The sequence below is a fragment of the Eucyclogobius newberryi genome, unplaced genomic scaffold, assembly GCF_026437365.1.
Source record: "Eucyclogobius newberryi isolate DKJ021-1_F unplaced genomic scaffold, fEucNew1.0.hap1 SCAF_15, whole genome shotgun sequence".
Classification (NCBI taxonomy): domain Eukaryota; kingdom Metazoa; phylum Chordata; class Actinopteri; order Gobiiformes; family Gobiidae; genus Eucyclogobius; species Eucyclogobius newberryi.
This window is the reverse complement of record NW_027315779.1, coordinates 14,713,954-14,730,462: the sequence shown is the minus strand read 5'-3', so window position 1 is coordinate 14,730,462 and position 16,509 is coordinate 14,713,954. Positions and strand designations below refer to the sequence as shown.

At 39.1% G+C, this 16,509-nt stretch overlaps 1 protein-coding gene across 1 annotated transcript; it reads right to left on the bottom strand.

Annotated features, from left to right (window-relative positions):
- Positions 1 to 88: 88 nt before the first annotated feature.
- cfap54 (cilia and flagella associated 54) lies at positions 89 to 14,643 on the bottom strand. Its single transcript, XM_072445660.1, has 56 exons — positions 14,422 to 14,643; positions 13,823 to 13,928; positions 13,547 to 13,696; positions 13,317 to 13,482; positions 13,190 to 13,248; positions 12,920 to 13,063; positions 12,739 to 12,852; positions 12,569 to 12,661; positions 12,265 to 12,457; positions 12,081 to 12,167; positions 11,880 to 11,992; positions 11,725 to 11,800; positions 11,569 to 11,648; positions 11,371 to 11,487; positions 11,148 to 11,298; positions 11,000 to 11,055; positions 10,797 to 10,925; positions 9,591 to 9,774; positions 9,391 to 9,518; positions 9,115 to 9,318; positions 8,945 to 9,040; positions 8,189 to 8,377; positions 7,999 to 8,117; positions 7,770 to 7,917; positions 7,535 to 7,690; positions 7,337 to 7,459; positions 7,085 to 7,205; positions 6,937 to 7,053; positions 6,765 to 6,854; positions 6,558 to 6,681; positions 6,425 to 6,485; positions 6,208 to 6,263; positions 5,965 to 6,138; positions 5,737 to 5,870; positions 5,510 to 5,667; positions 5,239 to 5,439; positions 4,955 to 5,154; positions 4,739 to 4,874; positions 4,248 to 4,353; positions 4,007 to 4,168; positions 3,728 to 3,931; positions 3,553 to 3,643; positions 3,303 to 3,473; positions 3,163 to 3,229; positions 2,904 to 3,089; positions 2,599 to 2,685; positions 2,401 to 2,520; positions 2,262 to 2,309; positions 2,018 to 2,156; positions 1,617 to 1,723; positions 1,402 to 1,550; positions 1,220 to 1,331; positions 873 to 1,020; positions 638 to 786; positions 397 to 543; positions 89 to 320 (listed from the first exon to the last, which is right to left on the bottom strand). The coding sequence occupies exons 1-56, from the start codon at positions 14,568 to 14,570 to the stop codon at positions 177 to 179; spliced, it is 7,239 nt and encodes a 2,412-aa protein (XP_072301761.1). The 5' UTR covers positions 14,571 to 14,643; the 3' UTR covers positions 89 to 176.
- Positions 14,644 to 16,509: the final 1,866 nt, after the last annotated feature.

Genomic DNA, 16,509 nt, shown 5'->3' with positions numbered 1-16,509 from the left:
TATTAGAATCAACTTAATTCTAAGACTCAAGGATTTGACCTGTAAAAACAAAAAGAATATTTAAAACATAATATTTAAGATTATGCTCAATCTAATGCAATAAAGTAACATTTAACCATCTTTCATCCAACATTTCCAAAGGATGTTCGAGGGTGAAGTTTTGGCCATTACATCTGTTAGAAATGACATGTATCTAAGACATTACCTATGCATGAGGTGGTGTGATGTAAAAGGTGGAGAAACGGGAGGCAGAAGTTACTCGAACATGCTAAACATGATCCTCCATCATCCAAAACAATGTTTTGACTGAAACAACTCAGCTGCAGAAAAAAAACATTAGTGTAGTTATACAGTTGATCATAAGATTGTTATCTCATTTGGATTTGTGTATATTACCTGATTTTGTAATAACTTTTGCGATAGATTTAAAAAAGTGATGCTTTCTGGTGTTTTCATCATATCCAGTAACATAGCTGCTTGAGCCAAAGTAATGACAGAACGAAGTGGCATATTCAGTCGCCCTGAAAGCAAGCTTATGATTTCCTGAAGACAAACAAGCACAAACACTTTGTTAAAAGACTTAACATTCTTTAACTATACTTCTGCCCAAGTCTGTGGTTATGCAGTTTTCTCTCACTTTGATCTGAGCTGATTTATCCGCACTCTTTTTATCCCACTTTGCACATTCAAGCATCAGTAAAGCTTGACTGTCAGGGTCACCCCATCTTTTACCGTCTTCAATACCGTCACTGATGACCCGAGCTGTCTCCCTTTGCAATTTATGACCTAAATAAAACAGTAATAAAACAAATGTTCAAATATACTGTTTAAATAAATTAATAAGAACCAAGAAAATTAACAAAAGCATCAACCTGGGCCATCTGCACCATTGTTAAGATCAAGTACAATCAAACTATGGACCAAAGTCAAACGACAGCGTATCCACAAAAGACAGCCAATCCTCTCACTCGTCTCCACCATTTCTACACAATCACCCTCCAGACTGGTTTGGGAAATGTCCTGTATAAGGTACAAAACACACCATTTCAATATACAGTCCAGCAAGACAATTATACAACAACACAAAGTAATAATGCATTCACTCCCTATTGTGCATTAAATTAAAGATGCATTCAATTATACAATTATACAGTAACAATACATTGACTCCCTATTGTAATTGATGTATTCATGTAAAAACAGAAACATGCAAAGTTACCCTTTGAGTTCCACTTTGTTTATGTGAAGATTGTTCCACAAAAATAGGTGTGGGGGCATTTGTGTTCACAGTTGACTGTAGCAACATCAAGGATGACATTGCCATGTCAGCGCTGAAGAAAAACAGAAGTTGAAATGGTTACTTTGCTTAAACGTGTGCTTAAGCTATACACTGATACATACCTGAAAGCCGCTTGTCCCTTCAAAAAATATAGTTTGGCCTTCAAAAGACTGGACTCAACTGTCAGTTCAACTTTATCCACATGGCTATAGGCGGTTAGCTGCTTTGTGATGGTGTTTAATAAGCTGGAAACTGCCTCTAGCAACAGATACTAAAGCAGACGAAAGTTATTCACAAACTGAAGTACTGTATGTCTTATGTCGGAGTTATTCAATACCTTTATCAGCCCCACAGTGAGTGGCTCTTGAAGAGACTCAAGATTGAGCAGTTTTGTGTCCTCCTCCTTACTGTCTTTAGAGACTGTTTGGCATTCTCCATCTGGAACTTAACTCATTAATAAATATTAAGACATAATATATAGTTTATTAATCCCTTATGAGGGAAATTCATTCTCTACATTTGACCTATCCTTCAAGGCCATTGGTGCAAACTGTCAGGAGCAGTCAGCAGTGCAGCGCTTGGGGACCTGTCTCTAGACCTTGAGCTCAGCTTGCTCAGAACTACTGTAGCCAGAGAGTGCTAGCCACTAAGCCATCAGGCTTGAGTGGACTGTATTACTGTTATAAAACTCTATTATAAAAAACAAGAACGCTAAAATAATGTTCATTCTCCACAAACCTTCCAAAGGACTGTATATTGTGGCACTTATTGCCAAGATTAGTTGAGCGTGTGCGAGGTTAAATTGAAGACACAATGTGGATCCATAAAGTGTGCGAACACCTGGAGTCAAGTCACAATTTACAAGATCTTCCAGCATCTAATGAGAAGGGAAAATACAATGATAATACATTTTAAATTATGTCACACTTGAAACATTCAATAATATGTTGTTAATATATAGTTTTACATATCTTGATAATACCTCAATATTATCTAGCACAGACTGGGTGCTGCTAAATGTGGTTTCAAGCTGAAATATCATGAAAAGATAATGCTGAATAGATGCAATTGCAAACATTTTGGACAATTAAGCTGAAAATTTTACTGGTAAAATACATTACCTGATCTCTGCCTATGTGGATGTAGTGTCCATGAGGCAGGCGGATCCCTGCACCTTTTGTCAGAAGCAGAGTCTCTTTAACAGCTTCAGTGAACAAACCTAATTCAGTGAGAGTGCGTATCTGTGAAAAACAGGGGAATAATCATCAAGAACCTGTGAAAATAAACAATATACAAATGAAATGAAATAAAATGCTGACCTTAAGTATTTTGCATTCAATAGTGCGCTGCACATCTCTGCACACAGACCCAACAAAATAGAGGTACAAGGCCAACATGGGAAGTAGCTAGAAAACAGGAATAAAGAATAACTGATGAAAATTCAAATATTAGACCTGGATTCAACCAGGAAGATAGTCCCTCCCTTCTATTTCATATCCTATTATCTCCCTGAGGCCAATTAGCCAATCACAGACAGTCTTTCTTCCCTATCACACCATTCAGTGCCACCTCAGCAGCAGAACTATTGGCCCTGCCTAGCCTGTCTAGGCTAGTTTGTACACACCTTCATGTAATGGCCTGTGGAGAAAAGCCACTGGCAGATGAAGTTCAGACTTGCTATAGTGGTGCTGAGGTGAAGTCTGGAGGGATCTGAGAAGAGGTCTACACCAGGCAACAATTCTTCAATGACTAGATCTGATGCATAATGCAGATCAGACTGAGGCTGTGCCAAAGAGCAGCACAACACACACTGAGGAAGCAGGACACAAACACACACGTGTAAGAGACAATGTCATTTATCTGGTTACAATTTAGGGCGTTACCTTGAACAGGTGAGCAGACTGGAGACAGCAGTCGGTCCGTTTGTTGATGTCTGTTGTTATAATATACCTTGACAGACAAAAAAGTCAAAACGTATTCAGACAGTTAATTTTGCACATTATTATTTGTATGAACAACCTACTGGGCAATTTTAGCAGTGAGGAGGGCAGCTTGTAGGCAGCCCCAAATCCCAGACAGTTTAAGTCTATGTTGTAGGGAACAACCTCCAAAAGTCACACCATCCCATTTTTGTAAAGCATCAGGGCTCTTTAAGGCCGTGTTGACTGACTTTGTCCAACATGATTGTGCTGCCCTGGGAGTAAAAGAAACCTATCAGCAAGAGTGCAATGATCATATTTGTACATAACAGAGAGGTCATCATTCTTACTAACTTGGCATTTCCGTTATAGTAATGAAGATTTCCCAATTCATGCAAAGCCACAACAGTCATTGAGTCGCACTTGTTTTCATGGAAGTAGTAGTCTAAACAAAGTATGCATTCATGTCAAACCTTTTCAGATGCTTTCATTTCATAATGGCAACAACAATCCGCACATTGTTACTTACCGATAGCCGTGGTGTAGGCTGCAGTAATGGTGGGTACATGCTCAGGGCTTAAGGGAAGACTGTACAGAGATTCTATAGTCCTGTAGTCCTTCTCCATCAGATCACACGGTTTGACACTTGCAACAGTTATTACCACGGGATTGGAATCAACCATGCTCGCTGACCTACTGGGCTCACCACTCCGGACAACCTGTGCTGCATAACCTACATATAAAGCACTTACAGACAAAAACAATAGAATTGTTACGATACTCTTTCAGCGAGCAGCATGTAACTTACAGGACTGAGTGTTTGCCAACAGGCGCTGTAATTGTGAGCGGCTGTGTTGGAAGAACTGGAGACAAGAGGATGTTTTCTCAACAGATTTACGATACCAATACAGTGTGTCTTCAACATCCAGAGGAACGCACACAAGTGCCATGGACCTCTGAACTTCAGCATCTTCCAAAGGTTCACAAAATTATGTTTCAAACAAAATAACAACTTAAATATCCCTTCTATATGTATAGGCAATACAAACCTATAATCTGGTCTTTAGACTGTGCTTTCTTTTTAGTAGTTGTTTTTTCATGTGTGGACTTCCAACCGCTGAGAAGCTGAATGCCCATGTAGCTTTTGTAAGTCACCTAAAGAAAAAGTTTATTCAATTTGTCTATTGGTTGTATGGTAACTTGTGTTTTATTCTACAGCAGGGGTCACCAACCTTTTAATGTTTTATGCTGGTTAAATTTGAACCAAATTATATTAGATTGCCAAAAGAATGGGAATTTATAAAAAGACTGCACAAGACTGACATGGAAATGTGCATGTGTTTGCACATTCTGAATTGTGCCTGTGGGGCTTTCAGAGTTCAGGCAGAAGGCAATGAGAAAACAGAAGGTAGCCAGTTTCCAGTTGTTTGTGGTATGTGTGACATAACTTTTAGTCAGAATTCCATATTAAGTTCAATAAAAAACTCAGAAAGCACCAGGTTGGTGACCCCTGTAAATCTACAGAGACCAGGTGTCCTACATCGTGTCCAGTGACTTCCTTTGTCTTGATATGGTGAGGCTGAGGAACAGGTGGTCCCTTGAATAACTCTATCCTCTCCAAAAGCTTTCTCTGAGCAGTGATAAGAAGAGGTGAAACTATTAATGCATAATGATCCCTGAAAGGGCAGAAAAAGAACATTCATTAGCAAATCATTTATTTAGTTTTGTGAGAGCTAATTCATCTTAATTCTCTTACCGTGTGTATGTATTGAAATGTAAAGCTAAATGAGCTAATTTTTCCCATTTGCCAATGTCATGTAAGTGCTCCAGCGTGTGAATCACTAATGTAATAACCCAACGCATGTCAATTTTAGTTGTTTCATCCAAAGATGGAGAAAAGTAGAGACAGGACTGTGTTTCTTCTACTGACATGTCCTTTCCATAAACACTCCACAACTACATGACCAAGAACACATGAAAAAACTATTAATGGTTGTACTAGACACAAGCAAATGTGTGTAACATTGGAGGGATACACACCCCTAGTTGTGTTAACATGTCCATGATCAGTTTAGTTGCCAATACAAGCAATGGGCTGAAGATGTTGCTTTGCTGTTCAGGTGTCATGAAGAGGTCATGAAGACCTCTTTGGGCAATACAAGCAGTTCTGCAGTACTGATCCCACACGGTTTGAGCCACAGTCCGCAGTATGGCCCAGTGACTGCTCCGGTGTGCCAACACCTGAAACAGTGAATGTGTTGTTTAGATGTGAGAATGGAACAACATTAACAAGTTGTAAAGCCTGCAGCACCATGGCTCGGCGAAGATGCAGGGCAGCATTGGTGAGAATAAACAATATGGAGGCAGCAGTTTGTCTCTGAATGTCATAATACTGTTCTCGCTGTGGTGCGGATCCATTTTCTTTCTCAGTGAGCTTTGTGAAATTGTAGGAATTACCACAGTTCTGAGCTGGAAAAAAAATTATCTTATCAAATACTGTTAAATGTGGAACACCCGTAAGTATAAAACATGGCATACCTTCTGTATCTCTCTCTATTGTTCTGTCTCTCTCTAAAATAGTTTCAGATCTAGATAGCAGTAAGTTTGTCCTCATCTTCAGAGAGACGCCAGAGTATGTCATGGAGAAATTCAATGGATTTAACTGACTGTATCTGCAAATAAAATTAAGAGTGAGTAACAACTAAAGGGACTGATTTGCAGAGATTGGCAAAAACAGAAAGTATTGTATTTGTTATAAAAAAAAACCTGTGTAAAAGTAGTCCTTCCTGGAGCTGGTCCAGTGACTGGTAAAACAGGGCTAGATGTGCCTGAGCTACAACGTAGTTAAGGTTGGTCCTCCACACTCTCTCCTCACAATGCATCTTTCTTAACTCCACCTGCTTCTTAAAGCAGCTCAGATTCTTTCCAATCTTCTTCTCACTGCACACAGCAAAATTAAATGTTAACATAGGTCTGTGATATGACAATTTACTATTATACATAATATACCTTGAAGTTCTTGCTCTTTGAATGATTCCTTGTCTTACTTTTCTTTTTGCATTATCCTGAAAAACATTAAAATCATACATTAAAATGACTAGAAATCAAGATCATTTGTCAAACGAATGTTAAAAACATTGCATTAATGGCAGATATGATGTCTATAGAGACTGAAAATCCCATATACGGTATATATTTCCTTTTATTAAAATACTGTTTTTCAGACCTGCAGCTCATTTCCAGGAGCTATTCCCTTTGTTTTATTTTGACTTGTTGCTGTCCGTTTTCTGTCAAAAAGAAGCATAGGCTTAAGCATAGGCATGTGAAGTTTATAAATGTGGCTTTACTGAAATAAGCACCTCAGCAATTCCATAAAGCAGTGCCCCCACTCAACCACCAGAGCAGCCTCTCCTTCTTCTAGCGCCCTCTCCAGTAGCAGTGTGGATGACTCAATGAAGAGGGTTTTTTGTTTGAGCTTCATCACTGATGGGAAGAAATACACTGTATACACACTGCAAATATGTTTATCTTACACTCATTTACGATTAAAGTGTATGAGAGTTGACCTTCTTGAAAAGCACGTCTCTTTGGGGTGCATAATAAAAAATCCAACATTTTGGTGTGATCTTCACTCAAAGTAATTGTACTTGTATTCTCTAAAAAGATACATTGCATCAGTTAGATTTTTTTTCTGTTAGGTGAATAGTGAAATTAAATTAAATGTATGATGAGCAATACCGTTAATCTTGACCTTGTTCGTTCCAAGTAAAGCCTTCATTTGGGGACTCACTCTGATCTCAGCTCTCACTACTGCGTCTGCTTTCTTCACATACAGACAGCTCATGTTAACGTTCAAATCAAGCAGTGAAATGTATATAAAGTTTATTTACCAAAACAACTGGTTTGTTGATCAGTTTTTGTTGTGCCTCATAGATCTCCTGAATTAGATTGACACCACAATCCATCAACGCTGCAGCTTTCTCATTCTCCTTAAGGGTGTGTAACGCCTAATGTGGGTGAACATTTGGTGAAAGAATGTTTAGCCAGATTTTCTTTATCTTGCATGACACATCTCCAGACGATATCCAACATAAAGAATATTATTATTGTATTTAGAAGATGTGGGCATAACACAAACCTTGTAGAGATAGTATGTGATGCAGCCTATCCTGTGCATGAGTGCTTCTGAGGTACGTCCAGTCCACTTCTGTTTGAGCTGAGGAAGGCTTTCCTCAAGAATGTTCAGGCATTTGATTAAAACCTAATCCATTAGCAAAATTAAATCATTAGTTCACTTCAATAAAACTCACTTAGATTGTAATGGAAGACTCCCCACCTGTATCATGGGTTGACATGGGATCTGATGATAGATGAGTGGAGTCACAAGACCATAACAAATTATAACAGCTTGTAAGGCATCGCTGTGGTCTATTAACCATGGTATTAAGTCTATAGCCACCAGCATTCTTTCACACTCTTCCAGTCTGGCAATCTGCACACAGAAACACATAATATTGTACACCAAATGTAAGAATCAATATCCAAGTCAAGAAAATGTGTGCAGAGGTTACCTGTTCCCAGATAAACAGTCCTCTTTCACTAAATATGTTAAACCAGAGAGAACCACGCAGTATGTTTATGTCTGTTTCAATGAAAATGGAGACAAAGACTGAATGGCGCAGGATGAGTGATGAATGATGCAGCGTTGTTACTTGCAGCCTATGAAAGATATATAGTATAAACAGATTTTAAAAAACAACAACAAAAAAACATTATTGAAAGCACCTGTCTTACTCATACCTTGGGGCGACAAGTTCATACTGTGCATTGTTTTCTCTGGATTCACGGTATGTGTAGTGGCTCCACAGTTTTTGGCAAGCTCTTTTGGCTATATCATGCTGTTTGGTCTGAAACGCCACCTGAAGAATTTAAAAGAAATAGATATATCCTGGAGAATTTAGCATTAAATTGACTTTGATTTTGTGGCTACCTGTGCCAGATAGGCCCAGGCAGTGAGCAGGGGCAGTAGAGGTGATGCTAACATTGGGATAGTTGTCTCCCCAATGCTGTTACCCACGAGGTCACCTTGGTTGTTGTAGGCTGCTACAGCAAAAACATATTTCTGGTTTGGGTCTAATCCCTCCACCTTCAGCACACATCGGCCAGATTCAGCAGGTATCTGAGTTTAAAACATGACAAGACACATTCTATCTTGGATCATACAGATACAATAATTCTGAGTTAGTGATGATTGAGTTATCGAAGATAACTCTTGAATAATTTAGTTTTTATTCGTGAATATTTAAGGACATGATTATAATGAAATTGATCTCAGATCTTTAGAGGTAAAGGGAATAGTGAATTTAAATTAGTATATTTTAGTACTTCATGTAAATGTGAATTTGGTAGCTTTAGTATTTTTATGTGATAATTGCATTAATTCATTGTATAATTATTTTTAATGTTCACAAATTGAATGTATTTTTCCGAGGAATTGTATAACCGTATTTTTATAATTAAATTTTAGGAGAATTGCTCTTGATTGCTTGTTTATTTATATAGTGTATATTTAGGAGAGTTGATTTTGATTGGCATGTACATTTTCTTACGTTAACCCTTCCCAAGCACCACAGATGGAAAAAAGAGCTTCTAACTGAAATCTGGTACGGAGCATCTTTTCACTTGGAGATTAATGTTAACCGTGCACTGTCCTTGTTTTGAATGAACAAATAAATAAAATAAATACCAAACTGCCTGTTCCCGCCAGATAGCAGTCTCCAAGTCTGACTTTGGTGTTAGAAGTACCCTCAGCAGCATGGCCCAAAAGTTGGTACCAGCACACCTGTGAACAAGTTATTCAATACAATGCAAATACTCTGAGATTTAAGTTAATTCAAATCACAAAACATGTCTTACTTTTTGTTTTGGGTAGTAGGGTGCAGGAACAAAGCTCAAAGAGTGATCTGAGCGGGTGATTAGAACAGGTGGAGGTGGAAGGCAGTCTTTTTCATCCTTAATGCCCCTGTCTTTGCTTGATGATGCACACTGATGTGTTGTAACAGTCGACATATAAAGCTTTCTCTCCTCTAAACCTGCTTTCCTTATCAGTTCAGCACACTCCTTGTAAAGGCACACACTGTCAGCATATACAGTATAAGTACAAATAAATACACTTAAAAGTTTTTTAACAACCTTTAGTTGTTTCATGATGTTGGTGGACCCTGGATCCATGGTATATTCCCTCAAAGCTTTTTGCATCAGAAAAACAGCTTTGGATACCTTGTTTTTATTAATCAGCTGAAGCTTATCCGACTCTGCAGCTTTAAAGTAACATTCAATTACTTATATCTATAATGTGATTATTACTAGAATTTTCGAAAGTGTTATCTGACCTGCATTACCATGCATCAAACCAATAAATGCTTTATAATAAAAAGCATTGAGGTGAAGATGAAGATCCACAACCAGCAGAAATTCATCTCTGTTCCAAGTGTGTTTCGAGGTCCCTGCGTTTGGGCATTGGTCTTCACTGTGTCCTTCTTCAAAGGATGAAGTGGATGAAGGTATTCTATATTTCTGTCAAAGCAAAGGAACAACGGGAGAGCATTTTCATCATAAATAGTAAAATTCCAAACTGGGAATCATGATAACTGGCGATCATTCTTTGGTTGCCATATCAATTTGTCAATGTCCAATCTCAACAGATCTCAGAAGCTAAGCAGGGTTGAGTTAGTACTTCGATACTTGCGCTTCTAAGTTTGCTAGTTCATTGATTTTTACAAGAGCTCTTCTGGCAAACACTTGGAATACCAGGTGCCAGAGAAGGGCAGTAGTGCGCACTGTTGCTGTGTTCTCTACAGTGTCCATGTATGCTGCTGGTGTATGAGTGAGAGTGAATGAGGGAAACAAATTAAAATTGGCGCGGTCAAATAGCCCAGCAGTTTCAGGAGCAGCGGCACGGCCATATAGCCTCATGGCTAACCCTAACCCTAACCCTGATCTTAACCCTAACCCTAACCCTAACCCTGATCTTAACCCTAACCCTAATCCTAACCCTGATCTTAACCCTAACCCTAACCCTGATCCTAACCCTGATCCTGACCCTAACCCTAACCCTAACCCTGATCCTGACCCTAACCCTAACCCTAACCCTAACCCTAACCCTGATCTTAACCCTAACCCTGATCCTAACCCTGATCCTGACCCTAACCCTAACCCTAACCCTGATCCTGACCCTAACCCTAACCCTAACCCTGATCTTAACCCTAACCCTAACCCTGATCCTAACCCTGATCCTAACCCTAACCCTGACCCTAACCCTAACCCGGAGTGGTCAAATAGCCCAACAGTTTCAGGAGCCGCGGCACAAAATAGCCTAGCAGTTTCGGCCGCACGCCGCGGCTCTAAAGACACTCCCATTAAAATTAGCTCATGGCTACATTCATATGTGTTTACAGCATGTATATCATGTATATTCATAAACATGCACCGGCCTGACCAAACAAACAAATAATAATAATAATAATATTAATAAAAACTGTGACCTGCAAACGGCTATAATCTGCAACATTGCAAATATTTTTGATGATGCAGTTTACCTGCATATAAGCACAGTCTATGAGTGCGGATCCATCTTGAGGAAGCATTACTCTCATTCCTTTAGACAAAGCCTCTAGACACTTTTTCACCACCACACATAATTTTTGAAGCAGTTGAATACTGGAACTCTGTAACATGTAACAAATAAATACAACACACAGTTTTTGAAACTTCACTTGATTGTTCTTCTGCTAGTAAATACCTTGTTAAGACTGAAAGAGCTGACTATCCCAACATCACCTTCTGCAACATTGACTTCTAGTAACAAAAACAAACAAACCCAAAACATTATATAGAGGTACGATATAGATAGATACAAAATATAAATACATATATATCTAAATTTTTACCAGGAGAGTATTTTTGTTCAGTATGTTTAGAGGCACTCTCAAGCAGCATGCCTAATGTCAGAGTCATCTCTCCAGTCATTATACAGTAGTGAGTAGTGCAGGGCTCAAAGGTAAAGGCCACTTCACATAGCACAGACAGACACCACGCCCACTGAAATGTATTTCAAAATATTAGAAAAAGTACAATAACGTAAGGGCAACAGAAACTGAAAAGAAAATATACCTTCTCTAAGTTCTTGAAATCTAATTGATGATGTTGGGCCCTTTCTATCACAGATGATACTTTTTCCCAAACAAACAATATCACTGACAAGACAAGATCTCTGTCCAGCTCTGAACCCTGTTAAATTTCATTAGAATGTTATAAATGTAGGAATATTTAACCCAAAAGGGTGTTTATTACTGTGAATACAGTACTTACAGAGTCATGCACATACTTGTGCAGTGTTTTCACAAGTTCAGTTAATTCATCACTCACAGACAATACTGTCTTCTGTTTCTCTGTAGAAAACAGAGGAAATACAACAGGTGTTTTGAAACTTTGACATTAACTTCCAATGTAAGGAAATTACAGTACCTTTTTGCACACAACTGTAATAATAAAGCAAGCCTAACTCCAGCTCTGCTGTTTCTGAAGACTGGCCTTTCAAACCCTAAACCAAAATAGAGTTTGGGCATAATATAGAATATGTACAAAACTTTAAAAGCAAGTGTATGATATACATCTCTTACCGACAAAAGTGTAAGCATTTCTCTTGAGTACTCAGAAAAAACCTCTGGTTGCTTATTATAATACAATAGTTTAATGAACGCCACAGCAGCCTCAAAGCATACATTGTTTTCTCCTGGACACACACACAGAAATTAATCCAAACAGAAAACATATCAATGTCATAAATTGAGAAAATTGAAATGAGATTGCATGGGACGAACCTGCAATAGCTAAATCTAGCAGTGAAGATGATGATGTGACTGCACGAAGAGATGCTGGCAACTGGCGATCATTCTTTTGATCATATTCTGTTTCAAAAATACATTCCAAGTGTTTTAATCTTTAACTGTTAACTATCATGTGGAATTTACATGCATATATTTTTTAATTGATGTATTAACCCACCAGACAAAAGACTGATGCCAGCAGCAAAAAGCTCTAGGACCACCTCTGTTATCTCAAAGTCTTCTGCTCCTCCAGTTGGTGGGAGCATTTTGCTGCTGTCTTTCAGTGCCTCCAGAACAGCCAGAAACTGTGCTGCCCCTCCTTCAAACAGGCTGGACAGAATCTGTTCAGTTGTGTTACGTGGCCATGGTGCCTATATTACATGTAAGCAGAAAATGTTTTGGGTTATGGCTGGAAGAAAATTTGCACAAATTTCTTTTTAATTATTATTAGTTTGGATTCATAACATGATCACTCTACTTACATTAGGAATATCAGATAATTTCCTTTTTGTTTTAAATCTAAATATTTTAGTCCTTGCTTCAAAAACGGCCCGCTTAAAAAACATTGTTGCCAACTAAAAAAACACGTTTAAAATGTTAGGGCAATGGTACATAAAATCTTAATAATATTTCATTTTTTTGTATTTGGTGCCTTAATTGAGGCTTCTTTGTAGGTTCTTTTGGACTCCCCGGATGTAGGAATTCCCCATTGCTCTTCTAAGTTTGCTAGTTCATTGATTTTTACAAGAGCTCTTCTGGCAAACACCTGAAAACAGTTTAAGACAAAACCTTTTCTTAAAACAATAAAACAATACAGTGTTTTGCAGACATACCTCTCCTTGCACTGCAGCGTGGGTGTCATAATAACACTGGCACACAGCACAGTACAGAGTGACAAGCCATGGCACATTTTTACTCGTCATCAGTGGGACACATAGCTCTATACTGAAACTTGCCCATAAGAGGTATTCCAGTGCCTGAACAAAGGAAGAGAGGTTTCCTTTTTTATTGTGTGTATGGAGATTTTATTTAAACTGTAACTGAAACAAACAATCACGTAAATAAATAGGAAAACAAAACAAGTAGGTTTTATTACCGCTGACCTGGGTACTGTAGTTGTTTGTCATCAGGTACCGGCAGATGTTGTAGATGAGAACTGATGCTGCGAAACAAAGATCAGATGAGACTAATCTAATATAATCTGCTAAATCTACTTTACATGATTCATACCATTATACATTTGCCAGCACAGGCTGTCATAGTGCTGGAAAGCTTGCATAATGAATTGAAGGAGATCCAGCACACAGAGCAGTTTATAAAGACCATCATTAGTGAGAACATGGTGAGCTTTCACCTGTTCGAAAGTACAGCGAGCACAACCATGCAGCGCCCGAATCTGTGCATATAAACAAAAGTGATCTCATTATAGTATCTTATTAAAAAGATCAACACAACTTTACCATCATGAGGAGAGTGTCTTGATCTGTGTCCAAGCCTTTAGGGAAAAAAGAAGCTTTGAAGTGGTCCATATCTTCAATGTCAAGAATATCCACTGACGTGAACTCCTGCAAATGCAGTTTATAGCCGTACCACAAGGCCATGTCATAAAACTGCACAAAAGACAAATCATGAGGAATTAGTCAAGTGATGAGTCATATATACAAATACAATAATTACAATATTTCTTAAAAAAACCAAATAAATGAATAAATAAATAACTGATATAGTTTAGTTACCTTTAATTCAAAAAGCACATCTGCCACCTGCAACATGTGTTCCTGATAGAAACTGGGTGGGAGTCTATTTTTGTACTTTTTCCATATTTCCACAAATATTTTGATCCTACAAAAACAATGGGAAAACGTCAAAGTCAATCCCAATTGAAACGAGAATAAGACTTAGCTAATATGGTAAAAGAAAGTTATTTTAGCCAATGTTGTGCTGGGGCTGTTAAACGTGGATCCTTTAAAATAACACCACCACAGACTGTATATTATGACCACACACCCCCGAAACTGCAGGGCTATTTGCCCGAGCCGCGGCTCTGCGGCCCGTATATGTGGCTGCAGAGCCTCAAGGCTAAACCTAACTCTAACCCTAACCCTGACCCTAACCCCAAGACCTAACCCTAACCCAGCGCGGTCAAATAGTTCAGCAGTTTCAGGAGCCGCAGCACAAAATAACATGGCAGTTTCGCGGCTCTGTAGACACTCCCTTAGTTCTAACGTTCCCTGATCATTCGTAGGATTCAGGCTTGTAATTGAACAAGTTTGTGTTAAAAACAAACAAAACACGTCTAATATAACTACCTGCCCTAGACTGAAGTGTGACGTACCCTTTCATGTGAGCACTGTGGTCCTCTCGTGTGGGCGAAGAAGCGCGTTTCTTCATAACCGTAATGAACGAGTTAGTCTCTCGCGCAAACGCTATTATCACCGGGTTTCTCTTGTCAACTTTCCCGTAATACGAGGCCGGTAGGTCCATTATTTGTGTTGGGGTCAAAGCATTTCTTAAAGGTAAAAAGGGTTTGACGGCCACAGTGGAGTCCGATCTCAACGCGTCGTCGCTTGACAATGTTGCTGAGGTGTATCACCATGGTAACAAAGTCATGCTGCCACAAGTGAAAAATGAACTCGGGAAAATCATAGGAAAAATCACTTTTAAAAACTTATCTCGCACCTACCATCGCCACTTGCATACTTTTTTACACGTCTTAATTCTCAATACAAATTTAGTTTGTAGAAATAAAGGCATACTTAGAGGCGTAGCTACCCAACAGCCAAAACAGGCAATTGCTTGGGGCCTCTTGATCACTAGGGTCCCCCAGAGGGAGTCTTTAAGCTACAACAGACTCATTACAGTTGTTAAATATATTTGACAGGTCTCTCTAATGACTATAGTTTTATACTTTGACCACAATAGGTGAGACGACATCAGTGAGATCAATTTCTTTGACATTATTGTCCACAGTCATTCAAAGGGGAAAAGAAGAAGGGGCAGAGTCTGTCTGGAAAGCCCAAAGACACCCTCGCAACGCCACTGGGCATACTGAGTTACCATAACATATGTTAATACTATTATGTTTCTTGTCATGTTATAATTAATGATGATTACATAATAGGCTAGCATAAATCAACCAAACATTTAGTTAATTCACTTACTTAAATGTCAGCTTTTTTCACATCTTGAGTTTTGTGTTACCCCCAGATACAGTAGGACACAGCAGGAGGTTCTGGAGTGTCAGCACTGTGACAGAGACCAAGGGAGAATTCAACATGTTGGCTACTTGTTGACCTTTTCCCTTTGCTCAATTTTATATTAATTTATAAGTTGTAATTATTTTATGGCACAAACACAGTATCTTTTCCAATCCAGCTATAACTTTCACACATTTGACTTTGTGTTGTAGGCCTCCTTAACACTAATTGTAACAGAGCAGCACAGAGGGTCAGACAGAGGGGACTAGTAGACTTACTACTCGTATATCAGGCTGAAATGCAGGGCTGTGTAACATTCAGCAGAGTTCACGCACACTGGCATTCCATCAGAGAACCAGACCATGTAGGATTTGTATTTGGAACTGGTGTGCTATGGCCCTTTTGCATTAGAGCTTTTGGGCCAGACCAAGCCAATCATTTACTTTTGTATGCCAGTTAGAGGAATCATTTGGGTTACATTTGGGCACATAATGTGGGTTATGGCATTTAGAGACCCATCCACATAAGGTCCACAAGCGCCCCACAGAGTTTTGCCATTGGTCAACCATAAGGTAAACCGCGGGCCAGGTGATGAGGTATAGTCCTGGCTGAGCTCTGGTATTGCTGTAGCTGAAACTGCTCAACAAACATGTTCTATCAGTGATCCAAGTTGGGCACATATGCTCAACAGGCCAACTGATGCATAGACAAATCCTGGTCCAAGTTCAAAGTAACATTTATTTAAACTTGAAACCCACAAACCTATAAAAACAAAACAACCCTTTCCCACATGAGCTCACAGCAAAAACTGCCCCCTAATTCTACTCCATACAAACTCATCAGTTCCCATTCAGGCTCCTGTCCACTGCACTCGCCTGTCTAAAGCTCCTGGCACTGGTAATGGGCTGGCAGGCTAATTCTCACTCATAGACACATACACATCTGCGCAGACACAACACATATTCAGATTAGGACATTTCCTGGGCAGTGACCGGCACCCACTGAGCATCAGCAGTAATTCCTGGCCAGCTTCACCTCATGACCAAGCGGACAGAGAGAAAGACAGAGACCGAGAGGGCAGAGCCATACAGTTGGAGCCCAGAGAAAAGCTAGTCAGATAAAACAATGAAAGCAATAGAGGGATAAACAATTGACATCATTGTTCCAGAGAGATCAGCCTGTTGGCAGAGACCCTATGCCACTGGGGTGCTTGTACTTGGAAGAGA